Below are 13983 nucleotides of genomic sequence, written 5' to 3' on the forward strand. Positions count from 1 at the left end.
GAAATCTTGCAATCGCAGAAGAATAAATCTTAGAACTTATCACAAAAGTGATAGGATGCTAAATTTTTTTCCATCTGCACACAATACGACTGAGTATTAAATTAACGATCTTTAGGAAAAGAAAATGCGCGCTTAAAATAAAATTTTATTCGTGGAAAATACAATCGCGTGGAAATAAATCGTCAGATACGTCTCCGGAAGTTTGATCTACTCCTTCATTGGTAATCTGGTTAAATCTGGCACTGGTAGCATTATCGCGGCCGCACCTATAAAATATTTAACATTTAGCGATGATTAATCAAACAAATATAATAATTGTTTTTTTTTTCGTACTTATTAAGATAACAGATGCGACGATTATACTTAGCAGGCAAGTTGTCTTTAAAAAGTGTTGCGTCGCGAAGAGCACCAAATGTGGAAGTACTCTCGTCAAACCCATCATCGTGCCTCTGAAATACCAACGTCGGAAACTACAAGTTTACGTTGCGTTCGCAAATACTTGATTTACGAAAATGCGTCTGATGATCTAAGATTAGCCGGATGTTGGCTGCTCCGTTTTATACGATCTACCTCAGAGCGGTGGGATAATTCTCCAGCAGCAAAACGCACGTCGTTGTGCGTCCGATAGCGTAAGTGGCCAGGAAAATCGACGACAGAATTACAGGAATTATGTGGTACAGCCGGAAAATGAGTATGAGCGATATCAGGCTACCCACCAGTCCCGAAGATACTATAAAAATAATCAAAATCCTTTTATAAATACAGCAGCATTAATTTTTAAAAAGTTTAGAATCATAAATTAAATTTAATATCCTAGAAAATGTGTAAAGAGTTAAAAAAATGTTTGAAATCAAGGATGTAGAGTTTTCTTTTTAAAACACTTAACGATTTCGTAATGAATGAGGAGATGGTACGGTTGTGCTGAGGTACTCACTTAAATACGGTTTTCTGCCAATGGCATCAATTCCAATAACGAGCAACATTTCTCCCAACATGTAGCCTAGTGATACTAGCAACAGCAGCCCGAAACGAGTCTCGTTCACTTCGTCGCAGCTTCGCAAAAAACCTAATGCCACGTTCTGGACATGGACGTTACACGTATCATTTCCACTCACGACATGGTCCCTTTCCATTTCCTGGAGCACGTGCGTATTCCACAGAGCGAGCCAAGCGAATCTTAAATATCGTCCTCGTGATTCTCCTCGCAATCACGCGAGAACAATAGTTGGAATGATATGAAATGTATTGGAAGGCTTACGGAGGAAAACTTCCTTTATTACCCGGGAAAATGTAGAAGACACGCTAACATCCCGCACAATGTCACGCACTTATACGGAGGCTTGTGTATTCTGTAAATGTGTTCCCAGGTTTTCGTAAAATACTGTGAAATACTGTCCTCTTCGGCTTCGTCGTCTGGACGCACACAACCTTCCAGGTCCCTGATCTAAATTTAAAATTAGCTATAAAATTTAAATTAAAATTTTAAATTAGCTGTAAATATTATTTTTCCAAGACTACTGGCCGGTATTCATAATCCGTTCTTGTATTTAAGATCATCTTAAGTAAGATTTGAAAATGTTATACGGCCAATTCCATTGGCTGAGCAGAGTCTTAAGACGACTTAAGATCAGACTTAAGGCAATCTTAAATATAAGAACAGACTATGAATACCGGCCTATGATGATTAATTTCGGATCATCAAGTTTTACCTCATATTTGCAATCCATGCGTTCTTTAAATATCTTTTCACGCGAAGCGAAACATATATTTTTTTCAAACATATTTTCGAAATAAAACATACTTTCTAATATTTTTTATTAAGATTCTTTCAGAATAGCATAGGTAGCAAATGAAGATTTGAACGGGCAAGGAAAGAACAAGATTTCCTCGACGGAGTCGCGTTGGATCACCGTACCGGATAGGTATCGGCGTGTTTCGAATTATTGATGGCGTACATCTGTCGGAGCACCCCGAGCGCTTGTATCGGGCGTCGACGGTATAGCAAGTGTCGAGGACTCAGCGGTAGGAGACTCGAGGCGCAAGCGATCAGCAGGCTCGGCATACCGCAGAGAGCGGCGAGGACTCGCCAGGAACTCGTTCGGAATTGCTTGCTTAGCATGCGTATAACGGATGGCATCAAGGACCAAGAGATGCCTTCTCAGATTGTTCATCAAATAAATATAAATATCAGTTTTTGTAAAAGAAAATCAAAAATTTATTATGTATTTTTTTTAGCGTCGATTTTTATCAAGTTTTTGCACACACATTAGATTAAAATCTGCGAACTCTAATTGAAAATTAGAAACATAGATCAATTGATTGTTTTTATATTAATTGGCTTATACGTGAAATCTCTGTTTTAAATTAAATGTAAAACTATTTGCGATTTTATTTTTTAAGTACTTTTAAAATTGCAAAATAAAATAAGAGTCATTTTTATAAAGGCATTAAAGAAAAATATGAAAAGTATATTATGAATCTGACATTTTTTAAATTTTGATTAAAAAATTAAAGAATTTTTTTATATTAAAAAATTCAAAATATTTAATAAAAAATGAAGGATTTTCTTTTATAAGTTCAGACACAAAATATATATACAAATATTCATTACCTAAAGCTGATAGGTAGCCGACTACCCAGAACATATCGATTATGGCTAAGCAAGTTCCTCTCTTTCTCATTGGTAGGCATTCGATCAAGTAGACTCTGAGGACGATATTGTTACCAGCAACTCTATGAACATGTTGAATGAACATGACGTAATTATTACTACCCACACGTAAATCAAATAAATGCGCAGTTTCAATGTCATGTAACAATGAACATGTAATTTATATCTTTGCACATTGTCTTCGTAGTATCTTCGCTTTTTCAAGTATTAGTATCTTCGCTTTTCAACATAATAATTGCAAAAAAAAAGAAGCAATACCTTTTCTTAATAAAATATTTAAGAATTATTTCTTCTAAAGAATAAAAGATGATAAATATGAAACAATATTAGGTGTAATAAAAAGTAGAAAAAAAAATATTCCATAAATGCTTCGCAATTTTATCGATCTCGTATTTTATCAGATTATATCGATCGTTTTATATAGGATAGAAACTTACGCTAGTCCCAACACGAATACTGATAAGTATATGAAAAAATTAGTTTGCGCGAAAGACAGGGCAGTCGAGGCGCAAAACACGATGCCCATGGTAATTGAAATTGATTTTTTACGACCGACAGTATCCGATATAGATCCAAACAAGAAAGCACCTACTGCCATACCTACGCAATAAGTAAACGCTAGATTAAATTACTACAACAAATTAATATATGCTTTAATGTATATTTGTGAATATCTTTGAAATAAATTCTGCATAGATATATCTCTTACATTTTGTAAATTGTAAATACATAAGAATATAAAATTTAACACAACAATTTAATTTAATTGATAATTTGATGTTTAATGTTTTAATATTTTATGCTAGAAATGTATACCGAAACTAGAGATAGCTACGGGCATGACGGCTTGATCTCTATTAAGCTTTAGATCACACTCTATTAACGGTGCTATGATCGGCACAGTCAGAGAAGTGTTTGCTTCTGCGAATGATACTAAGCCGCATAACGCAACGACAAAGTAATGCCAAACACCCCATCCTATATATTAAAATTATTAAATTGCATAATTCTGTCTACATGTATTTGTATAAATTAAAAAAACGTTGCCTCTAAGATTATATGAAATTAATATTGACATTAATTATGTCATATTAATGTAACAAGATATATTTATTATGATAATAGTGAGATAATTCTAATGTTTTATGTATGTATATATATATATATATATATATATATATATATATATATTTTTTTTTTTTTTTTTTTATTCTATTTCATTCCTTACCTGTTTCAGCTATTGCAGTTTCGCAGTCGTCACTCATATCACGTGGAAAAATAGTGATAATTTTATCACAAATGAGCAGATAATTTACCGGAAAATAGGTTATTAATATTAAAAACAAAAAATGTCTTGCAATTTGCTTGCTCAAGAAACATTCACAAGAATATGTATATGTATAAGTAAAAAAAAAAAAAAAATAATCGCGAACAATTAATGTTCGGAAATAAATTTATGCATTGCCATCCGCGTTTTGTAGACTCTTATTGCTCGTTTCTTAATGATCATATTGTTAAATACATAGAGCCGTATTATTTACCAATTTATTTATTCACAAGAATCTTCAAACTAAAATATTAATTATAATAAAGATAGAAAAAAAAGAAATAATGATAATTATAACTAACACATTAAAAATAAGATAGCATTTCTGATGTGAACTCTGGACAAATTCAAGATCGTTTTGATCATTCGACATATGAAATTTTTGTTAAGCTCATTGTCAAATGTTTTCTAATTGCATCAATATTCATTATCACAGTTGTATCGCTGTGCATCAATATTCATTATCACAGTTGTATCGCTGTGCATTCTTGCACATTCATCAGATAATGATGAGTAATACTATGTGAAATGGTGAAATATTTTTAAAACATGTAGAAAATAAACCCATTTATTAAACTAAGAATGAATATTTTTAATGTGTGCTATTTTGATAATGTATGCTTAGCTATGCTAAGTAAAAACGGAAATGTAGACGCGTCAAATTACAAAATTACGCGATGAAAGTGTATAAAACGCACACACATAAGTATATTTAACAAGATGTATGAAGAAATATTGTGATATTTTATTGTCCATTGATATTTTATTGATCCTTGAAGTATTCCTTTGAGCCAACAACATCGGGCTTCATGGCTTTCTTGCCGGGCTTCCAACCAGCTGGGCATACCTCGCCATGCTTATCAGTGTATTGGAACGCTTGAACCAACCGTAGAGTTTCGTCCACGGATCTAAAATTAAAAAACGCGATAAGATTATTGCTAGTATCAAATTCGGTACAAAGATTTATTCAATCATCAAAAATCGCGGTACTATTAAATAAATTAGTTTAATTCTTTTTAACACATTAAATGAAAATACAAAACTTGCTTGAATTCTAAATTTTTCTTGAGAGCCTATATTATGCAATATTATTGCGACACAAGTAAACTTTTGTAGATTTATTAATGTTAATAATTGAGCAAGAGCTTTACCTTCCGACAGGCAAATCGTTGATGGTGACTTGACGCAAATTCTGCTTATCATCGATGATGAAAAGGCCACGGAAGGGAATTCCCGTATCTTCGTCAAGTACACCGTAATCGCGAGCAATTTTGCTACTCTTGTCCGCCAACAGAGGGATGTTCATTTCACCGAGACCACCCTGTTTGCGGGGTGTATTCACCCACGCGAGATGACTGAAGTGAGAATCGGTGGATGCGGCGATCACCTCACAGTTGATATCATTGAACTCTTTCACGCGGTCGGAGAAAGCAATGATCTCAGTCGGACATACGAAAGTGCTGCGATCAAATGATATCGTCAATTATAGCTCACGATAGTCGATTTGATTCTGTGTAACTATCTCTTATCTATACGAAATCGTTAAGATTAGTTAGTGTGCTTTTAAAATCTTATTTCTTGCAATTTTTTTTAGAATTCACATACATTGAATGATGCTTTATTTATTAAAAATCTCTGTATCAATTAGTTGGAATAAATATATAGCATATTCATTTTTTTAATATTTATGATAGCTATAATAGAAGCAGTTTTAAAATAAATATTTGTATTTATAAATGTAAATCTTTCACAATGCAAAATGCATTTCTTTGTTTTAAAAATGTTTCAGCTAAAAATTAAATGTATGTACTTAGTTTAAATAATTAACACATTAAGCACGTAATACAATAAAACTTCTTGTGTAGCAGTCAAGAATTATATATAATTCTCTTATATACATACAAAAGTACAATCGTAATGTATAATACTTACAAGTCCAACGGGTAGAAAAAGAGCACTACATATTTGCCCTTGTAGTCGGAAAGCTTAATATCCTTGAATTGTCCATTTACAACGGCGGTACTGGAGAAAAAAGGCGCTGGTTTCTGTATCTGAGGCATGGTTGCTGCTGTTTATTTTGCTACAATTAAAAAAAATACAGATAAATTTTACATTTTACATATACGAATTTTATGATATATATAATATTCAATTATAATAAATCTATATATTTTCAAAAATCATTAATTATTAGAAAAATTAAATTATTAAATAAATTATTAAATACATTAAATAAATAATAAAATAAAGTAAATTATTAAATAAAATAATCTAAGTTTCATGAATCTGTATATCTACATATGTTTTTCATGCGATAATATAAATGCGATGAGATATTGGAGCTACGAAATTTGAATATGAATAACATCTTTGTAGTCTTTGTAGTTTCTGTGAAGCAATCTTGAACATGGAATATTTAATTTTTGTAGCATAAGTTTTCCTGCGAAAACTATAGTGGAAATACGTTCTCCCTCTGTCAATAAAAAATATAAATTGACAGTTCATAATCAGCAGTGTTAAATATATCAGTATTTAGCACGAGTAGGTTTGCACACAATAATAAGCATTCGACCAAGAATCGCCTAAACATTTATTCAGCGATAACTTATGTGCATGTATTTTCGCGCGTATTTGATGTATATTGTATTTGATGTGTTCGTCACACATATATTATAGTCTACAGCATACAATATGTCCTCCGTTATCTTGATGACGAATCAATAAATGTGAAATATCAATCATGACATTGGACGAATGGAACATACATAATAATTCGAGCGAAAAAATTTAGTGACGCACGAAAATATCAGAGAGAATGATGTATTTGTGAATATTTGAAGTGAATAAAATGTTATCGAATTTACGAAAACTAATTTCAATGAAGAGTCATATCATCTAAAGTGGACTTTAGGAATTGCAAACATACTTTACTTTAATACTCGTATTTCACCTATCAATATACTCACAATCAACGATATATTTTTAGCAAATTTAATGCGCTAATTTTAATTAAAATTTACGTTCTATTTTGCATAATTAGTATTAAAAATAAATAGAGCTTGGTAATTTAAATTTCGAGAATACTTAAATAATTTAAATTTTATTAATAATTGAATTGAAAATTGAATTTGATTTCTCTCACAAAAGAATCAGAATGAATAAAGAGAAGAAAGAAAATCCAGAATGCCAGGTGGGGCTTCAGATTATGCAACGGTCAAAAGAACTATAAAGATCAAAATGTGTTTGAAATGAAAAAAGATGTTGAAAGAAAAGGGGAGCGCTAGATACAAAGGAATCCTCTATGAGGAAAACTTTTGCCCGTATCGAGAAGTCGCATAGAGGTAATTTTGCAAACGACCTTGCGTTTAAACGCAACACCGTTTCCTTTGTTAAAGACGGCTCTATTCCAAGCTCGTAATAGTGGCATTTAGTGTGAAATAAGTGCTGTCCCATTCCTCCTTTTTTACTTTAAAAAAGAAATAATGACGTTTAACTTTTATCAATTCTTAAAGGCCACATATTTTTTTAACAATAGAATATTCCGAAAGCCACAATCAATAAAAATGTTAATTTATTTTTTAATTTTTGTTATACATGACCACTTGTTATAATGTCAAGAAATATATGTAAATATTTGTAAAGAATTTTTTCAAGACTTTGAGCAGTTCAAACTGCGACAAGACATTATGACTTATACGTGACAAGAAAATGAGAACAAAATTGCGAAACTTACAAAGATTAATATTTTGGTAAACATTATGTAACTAATAACGTATTTAATTTAACGAAATAGATGATTTTGAATTCTGTATATGTTTACGACAGATAATTTATGTCCCTGTCAGATTATAAATCAATCAAACAACGAATATTTTCAAAGACTATCTGTGTGTGCATCCACCAGAGATACAATGTGGTTAATTTGCTCGTAATTTTTGCTCGTAACTCAAGCTCGAAGACTGATATTGCTTGCATAAATACATACGCGATGTGTGTAAATGACTAATAACTTACAGTGTGTTAAACGAGCCATCACATTACGTTGATTCGCGCAATGATAATTGAACGCGAAATTACATTTCGAAAAAGTTTGGTGCATAATAATTTCTGGATCAATTCTATGTATCTCATTTTTTGTAATTATTTCGTATAAATATATTTAATAGAAAAAAAATATTAATATAATAATAATTATATTAATACAAATTTTCAGAAAGAGATTTCCTCGAAAAAAGAAAGATTTATTTACATATGTAACGATTGGATTAAATAAAATATATCTGTGCTAAATGTTAAACAGAAAAGTTATGCTATATATAATATTGCTAATTTCCTTCCAGCCTTCATTTCAAATATTTTATAAAATATGTATAAAGTGCAATACATATTACGTATAAATTTATTTATGTATTTTTTCTGACATCTATTTCGTCGCAGAAAGAATTGCTATTTCTGTTATTATTTCCGTATTATTATGTGCAAAGATGTGATCTTACGCAACGATTTCTTAAACTCGATTAATATAAAGCGCACGACTAAAGATTCGTTACATTCATCGAATATAATACGCGATGCACGTTCTCGAATTCTCTGCTTCTCTCTCTCTTTCTCTCTCTCTTTCTATCTATCTTTCGCGTCGACCTCCATTCTTGCGAAATAGGGCAAAGGGAATCGTGAAATTGCGTTGTTCGCGAAAGTTCGCGAAAACGAAACTTCCGACTTGTGAAATTCGTCTCTACGATCCTTTGTACGTTGCTACGTACAAAGGATCGTCGAGAGCGTCATCTGATAAAGGTTGCGCCGCCAGTTTCGGATATTTCGTCGTGGCAAAAAAAATGTTGTGTATCTAGAGCAGAGCGATCTTCCCGGCGCGCCATTTATTTATGAGAGTGCAAATATAATCGCGAGACCGCAAATTATATATACTGGAAAGAGCAGCGGACGTTTGGGAAACGGGCGAATTGGAATTACCTCTGTTAACTTCCTCGGAAGATCGTGGTTCACGGTGGGCGAGAGACACAATGACTGGGAAAGCAATGGGAAGCAGCCGGCGACCGGTTTTCGTGGCGAAATCCCCTTTTAATATCGACCGCTACATATATACTAGTAGACGAAGTCGAGCGGCATCGAGACCGTCGCGACATCTGTCAGCTGATTGTCAATTAGCGTTACGTCAATCTAGAGGTTGGTCTCTAGGAAATTTTGACAACGATCATTTCTTGTGTTGGTAGAAATTTAAGAATGATAAAAACCCTAGCTTCCTCGAAGCTAGAGAAATATGTTTTTTAAAGGGTGGCCATTCTGATGTTTATCAGGCGAACGGGCGGACGAAGTATTTTTTGATATATCTGCGCGAATAATTCGAAACTTTTACTTTGCATTTAATCAAGTACACTGGATTGCACGTATCAGGTTTATTACAATTTATTTATTCTATCATCCGTCAAAATCTCATGACATTTTAAAATTAAATATTATATTTATTTGTTTCAGGAACGAAAGTTAACCTGTCGACAAACGGATGTGATGATTCGGAATCATAATTATTCGAAAAGTTGTCACTAGAAGAAAACAGGTAAATTTGAATCACTGAGAATTTATTTTATTTCAGATAAAACGTATTTAAATTGTTATACTGTTCAAATACATGTATATATAACATAAACACTTGTCAATATATATCGTAAATATACATTGATAAATGTTTTATGTTAAATTGTCAAAATATCTTGTCTTTTTTCCGCGTTTTTATTAATATATTTCGATAAGGTACATTATAATTATTACTTTACACAAAAAAAATAAACTATCAGTAAATAAATTAATAGATGCGAGTCTTGGGGATTAGGAATGAATAAACACGTCGTTTGTCATAAACCATGTGTCGTACGTGCTAATTATTTCTGCGTTATTTATCTTTAATAACAACAATTTGTATAAATAATACATCTTGCGTATGCCGCAACATCGAAGGGACGCTTATAGCGAACGCGTTTCTATCCGCGATTTGCGGGCAATAATAATACAATTTTGATATACATAAATAATACGCGGAAGTATCCGTATGCAAGTGTATGTATGTGTGCGCGTGTACGTGTACGTGTGTGTGTGTATGCGGTATATCCTTATCTGTACGAATATTATACTTTTTGGCACTTACTAATTAATCGAAACCTGTATGGGCCACCTTAAGCATTAGACAAATGGGGTGATCTCGTCGAAACGGGAGGTCCCGGAATCCCCCTTTTCCCCTCCCTCATTTTCAATTTTTTTTTCTTTTTTACGAACTCCGCTTATATTTGAGATGACTCTAGGTAAACGATCTTTTTCAGAATGTCCGGGATAGTTCAGTACGTGGTGGTGCGGGGAGATCTTTCAAGGACGATGAAGTGGCCATTGGGCGCCGTCGTCGCCCAGGCGTGTCACGCATGCACCGCCGTTATACATCTCTTTTACGATGACGCCCACACGCAGACGTACCTCGCCGATTTAGACAATATGCACAAGGTCGTCCTCGAAGTAAGTATGAACATTCAGCGAACTCCGGCCGTTAATCGAGATCCGTTCAATACGACGCGTTATATAATGCATGCAAGGAAATTATTCTAAATCATCATCATTTAATCGCTCGATTAAAGTAGTTTCTTGATCGTTATGAGATGCTAACTCGCGCATTTAAATACGTCGAAATAAATCACTCTTCGAAAATGATTAAACATTAATCATTGTAATAAATAGGCCGCTGATGAAGCCGATCTGGAGAGGCTGTGTTCGAAATTGAAGGAGAACGACATTCAACACAAGCTGTGGATAGAACAGCCCGAGAACATCGCGACGTGTTTGGTGACGAAACCCTACCCCAAGGATGAGGTGCAATCGTATTTCAAGAGGTACAAACTGCTTAAATTGTGACAGCGAAATGGTACATAATAAACGCCGCTACGATAAAGAATGTCTCAGGTTACTTTCCACGTTACATCGAATCGAAGGTAATCCTCTCAGAACTATTTTTGAAACAATTATCTTATTTGTTATCTGTCATCTAAAGAAAAGATCCTGGAAAACTTTGAAGTATAATCAAACACGTTAGATTAGATTAAATTGTGTAACTATAAAGAAGATATTTCTAACGGAAAAATCTGCCAATTCTGAGAAATTTAATAACGCTTGTATAAACTAAATACACATTTCTTCAAAAGGAAACGCGAATAATGTTTGTATTTCACGCTGTTTGAACGGAAGATCAATGTGTCGAAGGTAAATCGGCACACGTCTGTCTGACCGTCGATATTGCAACAGGGTATACTTCGGCCCTCTTTTTTCTTCGTTTTTTTTTCTTTTTCTTTTTTACGAACGACATCGTTTTGACGCACGGAAAATATTTGCGTGTCGGGAATGGACTACAAACGCTCGAAAGAGAGAGATAAAAGGAAAGAACAGAGCTCGACACGGCAGACTGATATTTCTGACATTGAGAAAGATATATCTACACTTTATCTACTGATTTATTTCACGATACCTCGCAAGTATCGCCAAAGTGTATACAATCGTACTTTTCTCTCTTTGCGCAACTAGCGTAGTACGAGTCTATATAATCTAGACGGGAATAACGCGGATTTGGCGCGCCGCTAATCAACTAATCGTATCAAAAAGTGTCTCTCTCTTCGCGAGTTTATGGTTCAGTTACGGCGAAGATCGTTTCTTTTCACAGGTACGGATTAGCGTACGTCTTCTCGCTGAAAATTAGCTATAAGAGGCGACCTGATTAAAAGCGCAAAAATGTTGAAGAACGCATAAATTTTATAAGAGACTCTCAAGGATATCTGTACATATACGATAGGATATATAAGGAGAATAAAAAAACTTTCGAAACATTGCTTCAGGCCGCGACTAGGAGCTAATTCTTCGGCGCATTGCAACTCCTTTATCCTTCTTCGTCAAATCGCTCGCTCAAATCCGCGGTGAATATCCTTCGGCCCGTTGAATTCATTTCGTTCGCATGGAGACGTCGGGTCGGAGGTAAGCGAATGCGTTGCCTCCCGAACCATCGCACCATCATGCTCGACCACGAAATGTCCTTCGCGCACTTCACTTTAATTTTCCGGGATTACCTTTGTCCGCTTACTCCAATATCTCTCCGTACCGGGATCGAATTTATCCCGTCTTCTCGCGCGGGCGAGCGAGCTGCGCACTTGAAACCGGAAGTATCGATCGCGCGGATCGACCATCGTGTGTGTGTGTGACGTTTCTAGACAAATAAACCGTATGAATCCCGACGACGTCAATCCGTACGAACGGGATACGTAGATTCGCAGCAAGCTCTAATTATGTACACGCACTGCGGACGCTAGACACTTGTAAGTACACATATTTACAACACTCGATGGCAAGATGATTATTTTGGTGTATATATATAATATATATATTTCTTTTTTTTTAACGCGGTCGCCGTAACGAGACGGAGGCGGGAACAGGAGGATATACAGAAGTCCTTATGAAAAAAATGCGCTATTGTCCTTGCAACATCACTGCCGCTCGTGCACCTGCTCCTCCTCCTCCTCCTCCTCCTCTTCCAGCCATTGGCGCAGAATGTTGCTCCTTGGCTGCAAAACAAAAGTAAAGGCTTGATTATTGACCATCTCATGAATGAAATTACATTTGCAAGCAAGTCTGGAATCTCGATGCGTCCAATTGATATAAAACAGAAGCTGCATTAGATTAGATGTCATTTCGTGAAATTTCTTTGTGAAATTTCTAGTTGGCTAGTTTAGAGACAAGTCGATACGCGAACGAAAGAAACGGGCAAACGAGTGATGAGTGCAGATGATAAGCGATAAACTTGAAAAATATATATTTTCATGCTTGTATGATATTTTTATTTAATTTTTTTTTCATAGAAAAATCTCTTCTATTGTAATTTTATATCAATATAAAAATAAAAATTGGTATTCCACGAATAAATGTACATGAATTTGTATACTTTAAAATTAGAAATCTGAAACATCATTTTTATTCTAAAGATGAGTGCAAGACTTCATATGTGTGCTAATACAGCAAATAGAATATGCGATATATATTGTATATACATATGTAAAAGGATAGATCTGTATAAAAAGTTCTGACAACTCTATTTGATGAATTCTGCTTGTAAGCATTAAATATGTATAAGGCAATATTTTGTCTCGGAGATTGCAGCCAATATATACGATGCATATCAGAAACGTGCGGTGAATGCAAGCAAGACTCTACATGAGATCGAGCTGTCAATGACACATATCGTGCGTTAGTATTACTACGGGATTCAAAATTACCAGGACCACGTTAGTTTGGGAGAACGGGGTGAGACGAGTGATGAGGGTGGCGGTCGTAGTGATGGTATTGGTGTTGGTGATGGTTGTCGGTAGTGATTAGGGCAGCGCACAAAAACGAGCATTATTGCTCAGCTAGGTTCCCATTCGGGTCCGTGTACTCCTCGTATTCGTCCTCCGGCTCCTCGTAATCCGTCTCCGCGGGTTCAGGACCCTCGATCGCTGGCGTGGACGTGCTCGTAATATCCTGCTAAGCATACACAGGAGAGAATCCAAGCGTACCCCATACAGAATTATCCCTTTTATTTCTCTCGATATTGCGAGTTTAATTATTAGATTATTAGTTTGCATATACGATTGTGTCGTTAGTATCCCCTAGTAACTAATAAAATAGTAACTAATACAACACGTGCTAACAATTTCACAAAATTCACATAGAAAGTCTATTAATTTTAATACGCATCCACAAAAGCTTTCTAAAACATAATTGATGATTATCTGTATTAATGAAAATTTATGTGAAAACACAGTTGTCATTGTTATCAAACTATATTTTATAACCCATTGAGACAAGCTATAGCGATAGTAGAGAAGCTTTTGTACCCACTTTTGTTAATTTCTACTTCAATTAATTCGGGAGATATAAAATTTGTCATTCTCTCGAATTTATCTCGCCC

General features: G+C 34.4%; 4 protein-coding genes across 18 annotated transcripts in view; 1 reads left to right on the plus strand and 3 right to left on the minus strand.

Moving 5' to 3' along the window:
- Positions 1-125: 125 nt before the first annotated feature.
- On the minus strand, positions 126-3235 carry LOC112639288 (synaptic vesicle 2-related protein-like). The gene is made up of 8 exons (XM_025412703.1): positions 3109-3235; positions 2612-2733; positions 1911-2154; positions 1281-1439; positions 935-1176; positions 571-730; positions 334-449; positions 126-266 (listed from the first exon to the last, which is right to left on the minus strand). Exons 1-8 carry the CDS (start codon positions 3195-3197, stop codon positions 208-210), a joined length of 1191 nt encoding a protein of 396 aa, XP_025268488.1. The 5' UTR covers positions 3198-3235; the 3' UTR covers positions 126-207.
- Positions 3236-4550: 1315 nt separating this feature from the next.
- LOC105253804 (peroxiredoxin 1) lies at positions 4551-9146 on the minus strand. The gene is made up of 4 exons (XM_011262083.3): positions 8970-9146; positions 5931-6078; positions 5150-5458; positions 4551-4906 (listed from the first exon to the last, which is right to left on the minus strand). Exons 2-4 carry the CDS (start codon positions 6056-6058, stop codon positions 4762-4764), a joined length of 582 nt encoding a protein of 193 aa, XP_011260385.1. The 5' UTR covers positions 6059-6078; positions 8970-9146; the 3' UTR covers positions 4551-4761.
- Positions 9147-9282: 136 nt separating this feature from the next.
- On the plus strand, positions 9283-11524 carry LOC105253807 (putative peptidyl-tRNA hydrolase PTRHD1). 2 transcript variants are annotated; one of them, XM_011262094.3, is made up of 4 exons: positions 9283-9410; positions 9492-9573; positions 10331-10517; positions 10737-11524. In XM_011262094.3, the coding sequence occupies exons 3-4, from the start codon at positions 10332-10334 to the stop codon at positions 10908-10910; spliced, it is 360 nt and encodes a 119-aa protein (XP_011260396.1). In that variant the 5' UTR covers positions 9283-9410; positions 9492-9573; position 10331; the 3' UTR covers positions 10911-11524. The 2 variants fall into 2 exon arrangements, with proteins under 2 accessions (XP_011260396.1, XP_025268502.1); XM_025412717.1 differs by having other exon boundaries at positions 9293-9399.
- LOC105253805 (collagen alpha chain CG42342) overlaps positions 11486-13983 on the minus strand; it is a 129753-nt gene continuing 127255 nt past the window's right edge. For 9 of the 14 annotated variants that reach the window (XM_025412714.1, XM_011262088.3, XM_011262092.3 and 6 more), the window contains 2 exons: positions 13310-13556; positions 11486-12601 (listed from right to left, as the gene is read on the minus strand). In XM_025412714.1, coding sequence (XP_025268499.1) covers positions 13431-13556 — 126 coding nt within the window. In that variant the 3' untranslated portion in view covers positions 11486-12601; positions 13310-13430. The remainder of the gene's footprint in view (positions 12602-13309; positions 13557-13983) is intronic. The other 5 variants (XM_025412711.1, XM_011262086.3, XM_025412715.1 and 2 more) reach the window with 3 other exon arrangements.

Source organism: Camponotus floridanus, unplaced genomic scaffold (genome assembly GCF_003227725.1).
Source record: "Camponotus floridanus strain SB8 unplaced genomic scaffold, Cflo_v7.5 scaffold55, whole genome shotgun sequence".
NCBI lineage: Eukaryota > Metazoa > Arthropoda > Insecta > Hymenoptera > Formicidae > Camponotus > Camponotus floridanus.

What these genes read in the sequence shown, in the direction of transcription:
- LOC112639288 (XM_025412703.1), bottom strand. Translation starts at nt 3,197, where the DNA reads ATGGGCATCGTGTTTTGCGCCTCGACTGCCCTGTCTTTCGCGCAAACT. An exon ending in GTATTCGTGTTGGGACTAGC is followed by an intron (nt 2,734 to 3,108) that starts GTAAGTTTCTAT and finishes ACATGTTCATAG; the next exon opens with AGTTGCTGGTAACAATATCG. An exon ending in TGGCAGAAAACCGTATTTAA is followed by an intron (nt 731 to 934) that starts GTGAGTACCTCA and finishes TTATTTTTATAG; the next exon opens with TATCTTCGGGACTGGTGGGT.
- LOC105253804 (XM_011262083.3), bottom strand. Translation starts at nt 6,058, where the DNA reads ATGCCTCAGATACAGAAACCAGCGCCTTTTTTCTCCAGTACCGCCGTT. An exon ending in TTTTTCTACCCGTTGGACTT is followed by an intron (nt 5,459 to 5,930) that starts GTAAGTATTATA and finishes ATTTGATCGCAG; the next exon opens with CACTTTCGTATGTCCGACTG. An exon ending in AACGATTTGCCTGTCGGAAG is followed by an intron (nt 4,907 to 5,149) that starts GTAAAGCTCTTG and finishes TTTTAATTTTAG; the next exon opens with ATCCGTGGACGAAACTCTAC.
- LOC105253807 (XM_011262094.3), top strand. Translation starts at nt 10,332, where the DNA reads ATGTCCGGGATAGTTCAGTACGTGGTGGTGCGGGGAGATCTTTCAAGG. An exon ending in TGCACAAGGTCGTCCTCGAA is followed by an intron (nt 10,518 to 10,736) that starts GTAAGTATGAAC and finishes TGTAATAAATAG; the next exon opens with GCCGCTGATGAAGCCGATCT.